Source organism: Anabas testudineus, chromosome 3 (genome assembly GCF_900324465.2).
Source record: "Anabas testudineus chromosome 3, fAnaTes1.2, whole genome shotgun sequence".
Classification (NCBI taxonomy): domain Eukaryota; kingdom Metazoa; phylum Chordata; class Actinopteri; order Anabantiformes; family Anabantidae; genus Anabas; species Anabas testudineus.
This window is the reverse complement of record NC_046612.1, coordinates 22,762,676-22,775,886: the sequence shown is the minus strand read 5'-3', so window position 1 is coordinate 22,775,886 and position 13,211 is coordinate 22,762,676. Positions and strand designations below refer to the sequence as shown.

Below are 13,211 nucleotides of genomic sequence, written 5' to 3'. Positions count from 1 at the left end.
AAAACGAGTACTAATGTTTACATAAGTAACATTTAAAATATGATATTAAGCAAATGTTGTGTTTATAGCTTGTTTTTACTGCCCAAGTGACAGTATTGTTATTCTACATTTAAAACTGCTAGAAAACTGCACTGCTGCTACAGATCTGTGAGTCAAAAAAAAGTGAACAAAGTAACATGGTTTTATGACCAAATTGATCTTCTCACTCTTGTTTTATTGATCGAGATAATCTGGATAACATTATAGCTATACAGATTATGTAGTAATCTTTGATAAAAAACTAAAACTGACGGTCATACTCTACAGTTGTTGGCAGGATGTTTGATATTGTTAAATGAGAATGCCAATCAAAACTTCAGCTTGTCATTATATAAAAAATTATTCAAATCTGGGAACATTTCTCAGATTTTTTTTTTTCATTTAATCAAGTGTGCTTTCTAAAAAAATGATTTGACATGAGTGTAAATTAGTTGATACTATTAGTTGCTGATGAGTGTCTCATCTTTGCTTTTTTTTATTGCTTGTGGTTACTGATAGGGTTGAGAGTTCATGATATCATCCTCAAGAACTGAGCATATTGCTTCAGAGACAGAAATGATTGCAGTCTGGTAACAGGTTTATCTTCATTTCATCAAGGTATAGAAACTAAAAAGACTGAAGCAATTTAGTCTCCCCAGAGTAAGAAATTTAAAAATGTTATGAACTGACAGCAGCAGGTCAACATCTTTCTAAATACAGTCATATACAAGCTACAGTTTGTTCATGTCAATGTGTACTTTGGCTACCATCAGTAGTGGTGTATATGCAAGTTCTTTCACATTGTTTTAGCTTTCAGCCTGGTTGGTGCTTCTGGTGTTTGCTGCTGATGCTCACTTTCCGCAAAGTCTTGTTCTTAACTTTGGTTAGTTAGTCTTTATCTACACTGCATTGTATCATAGATAGAATGATAAATGAATACAAAAAGCAGACATTTGGCTTATTATTTCTGACATAAAGTGAGAAAATAAACTTTTGTGAAGCGCCTTAATCTCGTGAAGCACATTACAGTACATGCCACGTAACCACAGTGTCTCTGGTTTGAGTCGGACTGGGGACATTTGCTGCAAGTCATAGCCCTCTCTCTTTTTCTAAATCTACTGTTCATCTCTCTACTATAAAAGGCAAAAATGCAATCAAAAATACTTGATAGGTATGATAGAAATCAAACCTCTTCACAGTAACATGACAGTCTGTAACCACTTGTCCACCGTGTCAGTTAGGTTGCTTTGTGTGGTTGTATCGAGCCCACATTCCCCAGTGGCATTTCCTTTCCCTCCTAGTTTCACTAATGATAGAATATTTGGGGCCTTGTGGAAAACAGAAATAGCAACACTTCTAAAGGACAGACTTCTCTTTTTGCATAACACGCTGAAGAAATAGAGGCGGCACTGTGTGTGTGTGTGTGTGTGTGTGTGTGTGTGTGTGTGTGTGTGTGTGTGTGTGTGTGTGTGTGTGTGTGTGTGTGTGTGTGTATTTTATTGAGAGGCTGTTTTTGGGTCCTCTGTGACTGACTGACTGACACAGTTTTTTTTTTCTAGTCAATTACGTGACCTGCTTTGGCGAGCCCAGGCTTATGCACGCTGCTCCTGTGTGGACTAATGTATTTCTTATCCACTTTGATTAGCTGCAGTGATGCCTGGCTAAACCAATGACAGGCTGCTTCACAATGAGCAGAGAAGACGAGAGGTTTAGCTGACTCTTCTAGCTGTGGAGGCTTGTCGTGCGCTTGTCACCTGTCCATGCTGCTGTAAGCATCCAGACTGATATGATTACGGAACAGCACAGGCTCATTTTGGTTCTGTCTTCTTCACTTAAATCTTCAAGTTAAACTTCTTATGACACACATGGAATATCTCTGTGTTATTTCATGTTTGATTTGAAGCAGTCTGTTTTCTGTGTGAGAAGTGCTCTGAAGAAATACTGATCTTGTGTAAACCAGACCTGAAAAATATGATGATGATGATATGATATGTTAACCTTTTTTTTTATCTTTCTGAATCTCAGAACTAGAAAATAAATTTCTGTCAGGCATCTCTAGGGATTGATTCATACTTCTTTTCTTGGGTTTCTTGTACCTGCTTTTATAGTTTATTTGTCATCTAACACCAGAATAATTAATGGAGCCTCATTTTCTGTGTTCAGCTCATTTAAATTTCTTGCAGACTGGGGCTATATAGAAGAAATATTTAAATCCTGGTTATTGTGTTAAGCAATGCTTCTGGCAGTGATGGCAACTCCTCTCCTCTCCTCTCCTCTCCTCTCCTCTCCTCTCCTCTCCTCTCCTCTCCTCTCCTCTCCTCTCCTCTCCTCTCCTCTCCTCTCGCCTTGCTTTAGTTTGTGGAAGGGCCCCTAATCTACTGGATTTGAGAACTCTTCCAGCATGGTCACCCCACTAATCAGGCCTAAGGTGGTCCTTCCAAACCAGCCAAACCTCTGGCTGCCTGCCGTCTGACCGCTGGGCCACACACCCGTGCGTTTGATACTAAATATGCCGCAGAGGAGCTCAGAAATTACACTCAATAAATACAGAAATCAAATAAAACAATTTCCAAATATTAGCCTTGTAATCTTCTTTCCTGCAGTCGTATAAAACTGCCTCTGTTACTGGCAGTAAATACGTTTCCCTCAGGACTGCCAACTTAAACAGTAATGTTGGGCCAATGGCAGCGTGGCTTGGCTTAATTAAACTTAGTGTTGATTTGCAGAGACAGGGTCCAGACCAGCGAGCGGTTTGGGTCTGAGTCCTGACACGGTTCTTAATGGTGCCAACACTTCATTAATGCTGGCTGTACATGAAGATCCTCTCACTCCGCTCTGAGTTGAGAACTAGGTTATACCAGCAACTTCCACAGAATCTGTGTTTAACTTAATCTGCTTCTGATTACGAGAATACAGTTAGATAATAAAAATACTGTATATACCTCGTAACCAATCCTACGTTTGACTTTTTGATTTCAGCTTCTCCAATATCAGTTGTTTTTGCTTTATTTTGCTCTGTTGTGTTTCTAGTTTGCAGGTGGTGCTGTTTTCCAGACTTTTTTCTATGAAAGAAAATTTGCATGACATCATGTCATCATGTTGGTTTGTTGTGTGGCTGTGCTGTAGCTTAGTTACATGGGGTCACATTATTTGTTTTTTGATAACATTAAAAGAAACAATTTGGTTATTTGGTGGCCGTAATCTGAAGTCATTGCGTTGCTGTATCCTGGCTGTTGAGTCTGTTAATTTCCAAAAGATTCACCCAGTTTGATCTCACACATGGCTTGCAGCAATTATGCACCCTAATCTCAGGTCACCCAGAAACTGATCAGGTCATCCCCGCTGTAAGTTCTTTTCTCATGCAAGCAATGCATTGAACAAGAGCATACTACTGCAGCACTACACTGAAGTCTGAAGCACCAATTATTACTTATAGGAATATACATATTGTATACTTTTTTTTTACTTATGTCCACTTCTTATCCTACTGGTGATTTCCAGGCTGATGTTTTCTAATTTCCAGAATTAGATTCAGTATTTCAGCCATTTAAAGCATACCATATATCAATGCTTTGAGTTTGTGTCAGTTATTCACATACCTCACTCACACCTACAGTATTGACATAAATATCATTAGTGGCACACTTCCTGGCTCAAATGCCACATATAAGCTTCATACAGGACGAATGCATGTGGAAGAACTCGTATAATGACTCTGACTGAACTCCACTTGTCCCATACTTACACCAACTTGAAAAGGAGTCCTGTTTACCCAGTGATCTCAAAGAGAGATGGTATGTGTATGTGTGTGTAAGGGGGGAGTTAGGAGTGTGGGGGGCTAGGAGATTGCCTGGAGGAACCACAGGATAGCGACCTTAGATCTACTTACCATCTCTTCACAACATTAAAAGGAAGATATTACTTTGCTGAAAGCACAGAATTTCAATGAGAGCTAGAACAAACAAAAATGTTAAAGAATTCATTATAATATCATTTAGCAGATCAAAGGATTGGGCTGAGGCTAGAGACACATCTCAGTGATGGAGTTATATGGTTCTGCAAGCTCATCTGCAGTAACAGACTGGTTGTGCAACACTACAGTACATAGTTAATGTAGTGTTAATGTAGCGTGTGACTGTACTGTATGATGACATACTTTTTGTCTGCAGGTATTACACTGCACATCCATCACCAAAGCTTTTGTCATTGCTGTTAAGATGCAGTGAATATTCCTGAAGTGGCTCTAGAGTTCCCCTGGAGTCCACTAGAGCAATCCTGTTAAAATTCAGGGGCAAGGATCAACACAGGAGCATAGAGTCAATGTTAAAGGACGCACATGACAGGAGTGGAAAATATGGAGCAGAACTAAAGCTCAGTAAATGTGTTTCATGCTGAAACGATAAACAAACTAGTGCTTTCAAAATCACAATAGATTTGTGAAGTGGGAAAACTCACTGCCTCCTCCAGACCCACATTTAACGTTGGCTTGTTATCAATGTATATATAAATTTTTTAATTGATATTATATTATATTTTTTACTTATGCAATTATAAATCTTTTCACTGCTGATTCAACAGGAAGAATTTAATGCTAAACCAATCTATATATTGAGTTCCACCTGTCAGTAACATAATATTTTCGGTAGTTAAAAATATTTTGGCTTTTACCTTGAAAAGCAAGGGGACTTGAAGGACGTTTCTGTTGTCTAACTTATTTTGTTGGTAGCCTTAGTGATTGTCTATGAACAATGATTTATTATCTGTATCCATAGGTTTGGTAGGTATCAGTGTCTTGAGAGGCAGATGCTATATGGGCCTAAAACATGGTACTCCAGGCAAAGTAGCCTTTCTGGTTGTGGTTGTGTTTAGGGCTTCTTAACATGAGAGCATCTGGGGTTTAAATATACTATATATATTTAATTTAGTTTGTTATAACTATTATACTGTAAATTATACTTATTTTACTAATAATATGCAATATTATAATATTATACTGGATGATTATAGTTTGGAAACAGCTATTTAACCAAAACAATGTAACTTCATTATTATTAAGGCTCCTTAGCTTTGTAGATTTGAGATCGAGGAATTGAAAAAGAGCTTTTTTTCCTGTCGTGAAATACGAGAAAAACAAACAGGAATTGATATTTGCCAGTTAATGTTTTTCTCTGAAAAAGAAGAGAATATGAAAAGGCAAGCATTTTTACGGGGCAGCTTGTCTTTCAATCTGTGTTGCAGGCATGACATCAGTGTCTCTGTGTTGAGACAGGAAAATATTATCCTACTGCCACTGTCATAAAAGTAACACAATAATGAAATGACATCACAGTGTGCCAGTAATTAAATGAACAGACTGCTGTCTTGGAGTTTTTACTAGGTTGGGAGCTTGTGATTAACTGTGCAGCAGAATAGGGTATCAGTGAATGGAAAAAAGTTTGTTCTGTGTGAAACTGGCAAATTTACTAGCGTTTCTTTTTTTTTTTGTGAGCATCTCGTTATCATGCCTTACATGAATGTAGATCCACACTGATGCAGCCTTTTCTGTACTGTCATTTCCTTCTCATACTCATGATTAACACAGCAAAACAGCATCTCAGTTTGCTAGCTGACCAGAAGACACGAGCGCTTTGGCAGATGACAGTTTAAGCCATCTAATCTGCCTGGCCTTCAGCCTAGCATTAAATAACTGAGATGCTGGTGGAGGGGGATGAGTTTAATTATTACATTTCAGGCAAAATTCACTAGTTTAGTGACAAAGCAGCAGCCGGCGTCGATACCAGGGGTTGTCAATTCAGCATGTGGTTTTCTTGCTTCTGTTGTTATATAAAACACATGTCCCTGCCTGAATAAGCCCCAGAAAAGGGTGAAGTCGAACACTTGAATTCATTGAATCTCAATGTGCAGGTTGCACAGATTTAGTGTTGTGACTAATTTGCAACTGTTGTTGTGGGTTGTGACGTGTGTATTAACTTCTGCTTATTCAAAGATTATGCATTGTGCCAGAGCATCATTTGCATAAGAAAATGCTAATTTCATCGCTGGTTCTTTTAAGTAGCTCTAACTCCATTATGCTTTTACATAAATTGTCATTCGCTTTCGTTACATCAAAGAAAACTCATATTCACAACTAGGCATGTTGGGAGGGTCGTACTGTAAACAGGGAAGTGTTAAACACTTCAGCCAGTAAACAAGCCTGATCTCCCTCCACCTCCCTTGGGGAGCAGATCCACCATATAGCCTCCCTGTTTACCATGTATAAGTTTCCCCAAGAACTTTTACAAAAACTCCATTTATGAAAACTTCAAAGAATGTCCGGGCTCGCTGAGGGGGAAGAAGAATCTTCTATCAGTCTGCCTCAATATGCCCTGAGCAAGAGAGCGTCTCCCTTTCTCTCTCTCCCTCTCTTTCTCCTTCCTGATGGATACAATGCAAATAAACTGCTAGAGGAAGAGATTTAGATTTAGCAAATAGGGAAGTAGAGGAGGGAAAGGAGATGAGCAAAGCTGCAGGGAAGGTAAAGATACGAATAAGGAATGCAATCTGTGTCATCAGTCCTTAACACATTTGCAAACAGTGATGAAACACTCTTTTATCTTCCGGCAAATGACCATGAATCTCTCCATGGCAGTTTCCTCACTGACAAACAGATCGGTCTTATACTCTTCCGAACCGAAACGATGTTCACTCTTTTAAATAGAGCAAGATATTGGTTACTTTACTCTTCTAGTTCCAGGAGGTTGAGGGGTTACCTAGTGGTGCATACTGTGTAGCTGCAGTTTAAAGCCTCATTGATTCACTGTTGGAGTGACTGGAGCAGAGGTCACAGTGGGGTCGGTAGAATTAGAGATGAGCTTGTGGTCTTTAATGAGGAGGACTGATGAAAGGGTTGCCAATTACTCAGTGCTGCCTTGTACTGAAAGCAACCTGCTGCTGTTGTAAACCAGCGTGATTAACCTTCAGCAGCTCTCACTTTGTTTATTCTTTATAACTGTGAGGCTGTTAATTAGTGCACAAAATGTTCAAACAGTGTCTGAGAACTGTTTATACGTGTTCATACGTATGGCTGACCCCGTACATTGGGGTTTATTGGGGTCAGCAGACCAGTGTTAGAGGGGCTAAGCTGTGTTTCTGGACAGACTGGACGGTAAAAGATTCAATGTATTGTGCTAGTAAGAGGTTATACAAATAATAGCTTTCAAACTTAACATAAACTGATCTACACAAAGCTACAACAGCCTTTATTGTTAACAATGAACCTCTGATTTTACCAGTTCAGATTATACCAGTCGTTTACCCATATTGTCTATGGTGGCCTAAGAAATGAGTCTGTGTTTTTGAAATATGTGTATGCTCTCTCTCATGTGGGGTTCGTTTAATCTAAATTAATAGTTCAAACTATTTAGGAACCAAATACAAACAAAACCAAAGGAAGTGGCTGGCGATGTTCAAAGGTGACAAAGTCTGCCTGGGAACCGACAGTGTGCAGATATTAAGAGTGATACTGGCAATTTAGCTGACTACTGTATTTCCCTCAGTCCCTAGTCTTGCTTGTGTCCGATATGTGCATGGTACTGACCTTCAAATCTAAGTCTTGACAAGAAAGTGTTTTCCCAAAATACCAAGCTGCAAAATCAAGTTAAAACCAAACCCAAGTAGTTGTGTTGTTAACATCTAGTCACTCCACCTGTGCACTGTTCCATCTTTTCATTCTTGCTCCATTTGTGTTTTTATTCCAAATAACGAATGTTAATTCTTGCTTATAAAATATTATAATCAAATTTATATTAGATTCTAATAATTTGTGACATCTGATCCTCTTAACGTCTTGCCTGCTGGTCGCTCAACAAATGTATGATCAACTGAATAAGAAATTTTTAATTGTGGCGTGTGTGGGTGTCAGTAGTTGGCAAGGGGATTTCAACTAATACTCCCAATGACTATCAAACAGACAGGTCATGAAACAGGAAGTACTGTAGTTGTCATAGCTAACAGGAAGTTGGCAGTGTGGAGGAGTATAACTCTGCGTCTCAGCTATGTCCAACCCTGCTGTCGTCATTTTGTGGGCAATAATTTCTTACTATTTGTGTATTTCTTTTTTGGGCACAGCAACATCCTGAAGTATTTGGCCATTACTCATGACTGATGACATCACAGTGATGAGAAGATATAGTCACGATATAAGATATAAGATTTTTATTACTTTGGATAGAGACAGGCTAGATGTTCCCCTTGCTTCTAAGCTTTAATGCTAAGCTAACTATCTCCTGGTGTCAGCTTCATATTTCATTATGACATATTATTACAGGAGTTGTGTTGAGCTCTTGTAAGTCTTAGCAAAATGTAGAACTGTTGCTTTTAGCCTGCCATAACTATGTCCGATTGTTAAAGGGGCATCCCTGAAAAAACTAGTATTGCTTTATATCTTTCACTGTAGTTTTATGTGTTAATGACAGCTACATTGTATTTGCCACCAGAGTGATTTTTTTTTTTTTCAGAGCAAAATGTGATATTACTGATCGCTGCTCATCAAGTACAACAGTCTTAGTAGACATTCTGCTATTGTAGAAGCATAAACCCTATTCAAGCCAATCTCTGTGAAGAGTGTTTCACCCCCTCACCAAGAATGGTCATGCTTCTGAAGATCCACAGGAATTAGATTTCATGGGTGAGATAAAGAGGAGGAGCTCCAGGGGCTTAGCACTTTGTTTTAAGGATACACCTGGAGGTGTAGTGGAGGGTTAGTTTATGTTTTTTTCCTGTCCAGTGTGAATATCAAAAGTTTTATCACAAAGTACTACTTTGTTTTTGCTAATGTAATAAAGTTGCAATATATGGCTCAGTCTTGACAATGTCTGTGTGAATGCTGGTTGCTGCAGCATGTTGGTCTCATCCCTGTGGGTTGCATTGATTTTCATGTCAGCCAGATAGAGTTTCTGCTAAAGTAACATATTACAACTGCATTGATCTGGGCAGCTTGTCTGGGAAGTACATGCACAATAAGAGCCTATGAATAGTTGTTGAATTTGTATTTTATTTGTATCTGTTGTCTTCCATTTCTCGCCACTGATACAATAATAAGAGAAGCAAAGCACAGCACAGACACTAGATTATTTGTCAGGGTGAATAGTTGACAAATAAAACGAAAGAAAAGTCAGCTGCGTGTTTTCTCATGGCAGTGGCAGCACAGTACAATGGCAGAAATGATTGTTCTTCTCTTTATAAAATATTTGTGTCTTGCCATCAAATCATCCAGACTGTAGAAGCGGTTAAATCCTTGTGACCTTTAAATCCCAAATATGCAAGGAGTCTCTGTCTATTACACTATGTACCATGAACTGACTTGGCAGGTTCAGCTGGGATCTGGGCTGGTGGTGAACTGGAAGGGTCAGAGCAATAGCGTGCATCCACTTGCAAACCAATCCCCATTAACTTAAATGTTCCAAGACAAGAGGCAAGAGATGAAATATATGATGGTTTATGTAATTTCAAGGAAGTACTCTAACAATCACTCAAATGGAACAAGAACAGGCTAAAGAAGCCAAATAGCAACTATGCTTTAATATCATTTAAACATGGGATTTTCTTTTTAATTTTATTTATGTGTCATTTAGCTGCTTTATGGAGCATTTAGGTAACTGGCACTCAATTGTATTATATTTTATAAAACACAGAGGTCATTTAAATCAGCAAAAGTCACTCATACATTTCCACTAGTGCATAATAAAAGCATTTGTCCCATCTCCCTGCCCTATGAACTGGGTCTGCAGTGGCTCAGCTCTGTGCTCCACATGCTGCAGTAATCCAGAGAGGGTTAGGATAAAGCCTGGCTTCGCCTCACTATCTGCCTCCTCCCAGATCAGATCAGATTAGAAAAGAGCTAAGGAGCTCTGGTGAAGGCTGGGCTCAGAAACACTGAGGCAGAGGAGGGACACAGCAAGGCAGGTGGGCACTCCTCCAGGAGGCGAAAACAAGAGAGTTCACTTAAGATTTCTGGGGCTGAATATTCATGTTCGTACAGATGAAGGTTCATTGCTGTGGAAGGGAGTTTGGAACCAGCTAGACAAAGGTGTGTAGTGCATTGGATTTAATTCTCTAGGTGTTTCTCAGACTGTATGTTTGGTATAAATCCAGTGGTCAGAGTTTAAAGACAGTGAGGGATCATAACTTGTTACTGGACTAACAAATCCTCTAGTTAACCTTGGTGTGCTTTGCACCTTCCTAGTGATGCTCAGGTGACAAGGTAGCTGGTGTCCTTGTCCTGAGTAGCACAGTGGACTTAGCAGTGACTAAGACAGTAGTGCAAAGGAATTTACAAAAACAACTTCATAGTAAAAATGGCAAATGAAAAGTAAACCTTAAATTAACATTTTCTGCACCAATGACCCATTATAACAACCAAGCTGGTAAAGAATAAAGTCTGTAGCACTGTAAAATCAATGCTTGTGCCCTCTTTTTAAGTAATGCTCTTGTGAACACTAACTGGATGTGAAGTAATTTGCTGAATGTAACTGTTTGTAACACTGTTCATGCTGTGATGACTGAATACCACTGAGATTAAGCTGTTTCTCTATGTATCTGTATTCTGTCTTTTTCAGCAAACCATGCCAAGCTGATACAGGAGGAATATAGCTGAAAGAGGGACTATGTGTTAAGGATTCCCTTCTGAACTCTTAACTACTGGGAGCCAACTGATATTCTGTTTCTATTGGTCAGTGGACGTTTTTTTAACATGGGGAGGAAGAAGATCCAGATCACCCGGATTGTAGATGAGAGGAACCGACAGGTCTGTGTCTTTCTTCTGTGGTTAAAAACCTTTATGTACAGTACATACAGTAAGCCACTGTACTGGATAAGTGCTCTAAATCTTCCTAAATCTATTCTCTTAAACATTTCCTCAGTCTTTAGTATAACAACATGGACCCATAAAGAAACACTGTGTACTGTGCATTTCTGATATGCTGATGTCTGACCTCTTAATCCTGCTAAGGGCCTGCTCCAAAGCTAATAGCTCACTGCATTTATTATTAAGATCTGAAGGAACAATAAGCACAATTGCAGTCCAGATTTTAAAAGTAGCCCTGTAAGGTTTCCTGTTGAAATGTCAAGTGTTCTATACATGTAAATGTGAGAGCACTTACACGTCCGGGTTCACTTTCAAGGAACCTTCTGTGGATCCTCTATCTACAGAACTCCTAAAGATTCCTGCAAGCCGTTTAACTTTTGAGAGTGCAGCGGTCACAGCTGGTGGCGAGGGCAGTAATTTGGGGTTAGCTGGGTCTGGACAGCACCCTGTCATTAGCAGGGTGGGTCAGTGCTAAGGACACACAGTGGCCTTCTCTCCTCACCGTCTCCTTGCTCAGCCGCACTGCTGCCCACTGGAATCCCTCTCTGTCTGTCTCCTCTATATATATCACCCCCAACAGCACAACAAATACCAGCCTGTCTGGAAGGAAGGCACAGGCTCTGGAAATAGGGATGTGGCTGGAAAATAAATATCTGGGCTGATGTTTAAATTTGATGTTTGGTTGTCTTGGCCAGAGCATTTTTAGCTGTTGGGTGTACATTATCAATGGAGCCTGATGTATATTTAGGTTCTTGTACTCTATTTTAGGAAGTTGGTTTGTGTTTTCATTTTATCTGTCAAGTGCATCAAGTGTTTCTAGATGTTTCACCTCTTTTTCAAACGTTTACACCATTACACACTATTCAGGATATACAGCAGTGGCATCGCTGTAGTAGAAAGATGCACAATTGATAGACCAGCTATCAGTAGTTGCATATTTAAAAGAGGAACAACATAGTTCTTTGTTATCTCTTTTCACAGAAGTTTATTTGCAAGTCATGCTCAAGAAACACATTTACAAAGTTCTTCTTAGAAGAAACTGAAAAAGGTTACTTCTCTGCCGACAAACGTTAACTACCTTTGGAGTCACAATAAGAACTGTGGCGCCTGCTTTACCAATATCTAATGTAGTTTCTGTAATGAGATGCAACTTTTATTCAGTAAGTACTACTGTTCCAAATGTTTCTGGCTTTGGTGAAAATGTTCAGCTTGGTTGAACATGATCTTGGTTGGCCATCTGATGCAGCCTATGCTCCCTGACTGGAACATGTGATGTTGCAGCAGCTCCAAAGTCTTTTCCCGAGGACACGTTGCTCTTCAGACACTGTGAAAACAAATTAAACTGTACTGGAGACAAATGACATATCATAACATATCACTCCCAATGAGAAAATAATCTTTTAAGAATAAATATTTGTTTATGACTCAGTGACTTGTTGGCAGCATGCGTCTTTTTCTTTTCTATGTTTACAAATATATCAAGCCACAGTCCTGTCATGCGTATAAAATCCATGTTCTCTCTATGCGTCTCTGGATAAAACAAAGTGGTTCTAAAAGTGGAGAGTGGCTGTAAGTCACCAGGTTCCACACATTTCCACTAACATGCTTTCGCAGCCTACACTTTACATTCAGCATATGTGTGTGTCCATTATTTGACTTCAAGTGAGACCATCAATGAACAGTGTAATTTCTTGCAAGGAGCTCAATACTGAGAAGCTTCAGGGATCATGACTTGAGGGAATATTCCTGTGACCACTGAATAACTAGTGATTGTGAGGAGGTACAGAGGAATGTGTTCATTTTTAGGAGTGGGTGTTTTCTACTGAGCAGATTAAATATTGGCGTGAAATACTTGCTTGAAACGCCAGTGCAGAAAATTGCCAGTCTGAGTAGGAGATTACTGCTCTTCCTAACGCATTTCAAATTATTTTTATAGGATAATTTACACTTCCCCTCAGTGAATTGAAGCATTTGGCAGAAGACCAACTCAAACCTTTGGAGAAACTTAAACTGGAAGAAAATGTTTTTCGTCAATCAACTGGTGCTGAGTTATATAGATCTACTTAAAATGCAAATAACTGTGCCCTGATACTGTGACAACTGTAGCTCATACATAAGGGCTACAAAAGGTTTTTGACCTCATCAACAGCTACTGTTACCTATTAACCGATCAACGACCAGTAGTAGGAGACTGCTTAGCTGCAGAGCTGTGGACTTGTAGAAATGTACCAGGACAACAACAAGGAGCACATGAAATACACATTGATACTCTAATGCTAGAAATCTTGGAGGTTTGAAAAAATGTCTGAGTCAAAGGAAGCTTCAACATACAGTACGATATGAGTCAGGA

At 39.3% G+C, this 13,211-nt stretch overlaps 1 protein-coding gene across 1 annotated transcript in view; it reads left to right on the top strand.

The window, feature by feature from the left end:
* The window catches only part of LOC113174820 (myocyte-specific enhancer factor 2A-like), a 32,596-nt gene that overhangs the window by 2,327 nt on the left and 17,058 nt on the right, over positions 1-13,211 (top strand). The window contains exon 2 of the mRNA XM_026378968.1: positions 10,614-10,801. Within this exon, the coding sequence (XP_026234753.1) occupies positions 10,748-10,801 (54 nt within the window). The 5' untranslated portion in view covers positions 10,614-10,747. The remainder of the gene's footprint in view (positions 1-10,613; positions 10,802-13,211) is intronic.